At 52.9% G+C, this 3356-nt stretch overlaps 1 protein-coding gene across 2 annotated transcripts in view; it reads left to right on the top strand.

Moving 5' to 3' along the window:
• Nucleotides 1-3356, top strand: part of LOC107098615 — an 8005-nt gene that overhangs the window by 2412 nt on the left and 2237 nt on the right. For both annotated transcript variants that reach the window (XM_015396385.1, XM_015396386.1), the window contains exons 3-5: nt 1412-1543; nt 2479-2625; nt 3091-3148. In XM_015396385.1, coding sequence (XP_015251871.1) covers nt 1412-1543; nt 2479-2625; nt 3091-3148 — 337 coding nt within the window. The remainder of the gene's footprint in view (nt 1-1411; nt 1544-2478; nt 2626-3090; nt 3149-3356) is intronic.

Consider the following 3356-nt stretch of genomic DNA (forward strand, 5'->3'; position numbering starts at 1 on the left):
CTATCATTAAGGTGAACAAACTGAAATTGATCAGATAAGATTTAAACCAGTCTAGTGCTGTTCTGTGGTGCAGTGGCACAAGAGCAGGATTGGTTCCGGGGAGCTTTATGGATTCTTCTTCTTTAGCTTTTCGTAGTTAACGGCGCAAAAAGCAATGTTTGATTAGTTTAGACAGAACGTGATGTGAAGAACCAGAGGGATCTTCAAGATGGAACATGGTGGGAAGCCCTGCCATGTCTCTATGTTGGTCTCCAGTCTCTGGGTTACAAACTGGGCCACATCCATCCAGGTAGGTGGCGGCCACCTCCAGCCTGGCCCCTCCATGCCCAGAGAGGGCGGCGTAGCATAGCAGCAACATGGCAACAAGAAGGTCCAGTGGATGAAAATGATCCCCTGAAGATTATTATTTCTCAAAATGAAGTCTTCTCTCTAGGAGCATCTTAAGTTAGGAGTTAGTGACTTCTTCACTGGACGCGTTTCCTCCGATGCTGTCACCTTTGACTAGAGAGGCATCTATAGATGGGGCAATTTCCCTCATCACGCCAAAGGTTGGTGTATCTTTATCAAAATCTTTGGACCCATTTGTTGTTTTTTAACAAAACCTTTGATGGTTCTGCGTCTGTGCTCCAATCTGTGGTCAAACTCTGCAAACTGGGGTAGAGGCTGTCTGAACATCTGCCCTAACCCCCTGACCCTTAAAACCCTAACCCCCTGACCTCTAAACCCTGAACCCTAAAACCCTGACCCCTGACCCCTAACCCCCTGACCTTCCATCACTATAAATAGCAGGGGACTTTATAGGGACTGTTCAGACAGCTGACCACTACTCTATGCTCCCATTGGTCACCCCACGGTGCCTGCGCCATCTTTGTTCTCTCTGCCCCCCCTAAAAATCCCATGATGCTTTGCAAGAAGAGCTCAAGGGAAGCAGTCAGGGCTATATCTGCTCGTCTAGTGACCATGGATGATCACTGCATTGTGGGAAATTTTCCACTACTTTTTTGTCCACTAGATGTTCAGACTCTCATCTAAACTGGTGTCACCCTGTAGTACCTTATGGAGGGGTCAGGGGTTAGGGCGGGCATTCAGCCACTGTCTACAGCTCTGGACCTCAGTCAGTTGGAGGTCTACGTTTCAAACCGTAGAATCCCAACACCCATTAGGGACGGGACAGATCTGATGTCCTTATGGAGGAAACTGGACCTAAAGGTGGCTGTAGTTCTTTATCAGCTGCAGTGTGTTCTGCAGGCTCATCCTGGGTTCATGTTTAAGCATCCTGAAAGCAGAAATGTCTTGTTGAAATGGCAGGAAGGTCTGCAGCCTCAGCAGAGGAACTTTACCTGGGCCTTGTATTGTGTCTCTGCAACAACATGTCCTGCAATCTTCTGAAAATGTGTCCATGTGTCCTCAGGTCAGCGGGATGGTGGTAGCTGCTGGACTTTCCTGTGCCGCTGCAGTCCTCATCTTGGCTTACTGCTCTCTGACCCTGACCTACGGGGAGGAGGATGAAGACGTCTTCCATCACCACCCCAGTGCCAAAGTGGTAACTACCAGGCACCCTCCAGACCACTGGAGTTCCTTAGCCCAACTGGGGGACTTGGAATGTTCCTCAAGTCTCCTGAACAGAGGGGCTCCCAACTCTGTTCCTCAGGAGCCCCCCCGGTTCTCATGCCCCCCCCCTGGTCCTCAGGGACTCTCTTGTCCTCAGGAACCCCCCTTTTCCTCAAGAACCCCCCAGTCCTTGGGAACCCCCCTGGTCCTCAGTGACTCTCGCGTCCTCAGGAATCCCCCTGTTCCTCAGGGACTCTCTGGTCCTCATTAATCCCCCCTGGTCCTCATGGCCCCCCTGTTCGTCAGGGACTCTCTGGTCCTCAGGAAACCCCCTTGTCCTCAAGAACCCCCCAGTCCTCGGGAACCCCCCTGTTCCTCAGGGTCTCTGGTCCTCAAGAACCCCCCAATCCTCGGGAACCTCCCCTGTTGCTCAGGGACTCTGATCCTCATGAACCCCCCCTGGTCCTCATGGTCCCCCTCTTCATCAGGGACTCTCTGGTCCTCAGGAACCCCCTTTGTCCTCAAGAACCCCAGAGTCCTCGGAACCCCCCCTGTTCATCAGGGACTCTCTGGTCCGCAGGAACCCCCCTGTTCCTCAGGAACCTCTCTGGTCCTCAGGTACCCCCCTTTACCCCCGTGTTCGTCAGGGACTCTCTGGTCCTCAGGAACCCCACTTGTTCCTCAGGTCTCTCCTTACTGCAGCCACCTGAGTGATTAAAGGGCTTCTGCAGCTCCTGATGCTGCTGAGGAGCAGTTATGTTCTGGACCAGCTATGCTGGAGCAGAAACATGTCCAGAAGATGAGGGCCAATGGTCCCTGAGGAAGACGATGGAGTGACTACTTTCAGACGTCTGATGCCATGCCGTGCTGTTCTGGTTGTTGGGGGTTCTGCTTGTTTGTGACCATCTGTGTTCTGTCTCTTACCAGACGTTTGTTCTCCATCGGATGGTGAAGGGAGCCAACGCCACAATCATCCTGACCTGCATTCTGGGCCTGGTTCTGTCCTCGCTTATCGGCTATGTGGGCCTCCGCAGCCTCCCCTGCTGTGGCTGCTATGACTCCAGGACTGGACTGGTAAGGAACCCACGGGGCGCTCTGCTTGGGGTTTCTGCAGAGGAGACTGGGAGTTTTTCCTTTAGCTCTTTGCCTCGCCGGGATTAAACCAGTGTTCCCAGTATACATCCACTGCATCCAGCTATCAGCTGGGAAATGGTTCCACCCCGAGCATTAAATCTGGACCCGGCGTGGCTTCGCTGGCTGCCAGGTCACCTGATCAAAGGACAGGTTGGTGTGACGTGGCGGTGCCGTCACGTTTACAAAGCTGAGATCAGATGATGCAGGTCTGCTGATATCTGGTGAACTCTGCTCATGAAGTAATGCCTCCAACTCTAAAGTTCAGCACTGACTCACCCAGTCTGCATAGAACCACAGGCTTCAAAGAACCTTTATAGAGCCAGGGCTGATGGAACCAGCTGGCTCAGTTTTTAATGCTCCAAACCTGAATTGCTTTCCTCTGAGATGTTCTTGTCTGTGTTTCAGGAGGTTCTGGTTCCTCAGAGTGATTCTGGAGACCCGGAGCTGGTGTGTACATGGCAAGGTAAGCATCCCTGCAGGGTTCTGCTTTCAGCACAGAGGTCAAATGCCTTGAAGAGGCTGATGTCGTACATCCATCAGGACACAGAGCAGAGAGTGGGTCTCAGGTTCAGACCATCAAGGCTGGAAGCTCAGCTGTGGACTGGGAGGGTGTAGCCTTTGGCTGTGGACCGGGAGGGCTGTGGACCGGGAGGGCTGTGGACCGGGAGGGC

The sequence above is a fragment of the Cyprinodon variegatus genome, unplaced genomic scaffold (genome assembly GCF_000732505.1).
Source record: "Cyprinodon variegatus isolate N-32 unplaced genomic scaffold, C_variegatus-1.0 Scaffold793, whole genome shotgun sequence".
NCBI classification, from domain to species: domain Eukaryota; kingdom Metazoa; phylum Chordata; class Actinopteri; order Cyprinodontiformes; family Cyprinodontidae; genus Cyprinodon; species Cyprinodon variegatus.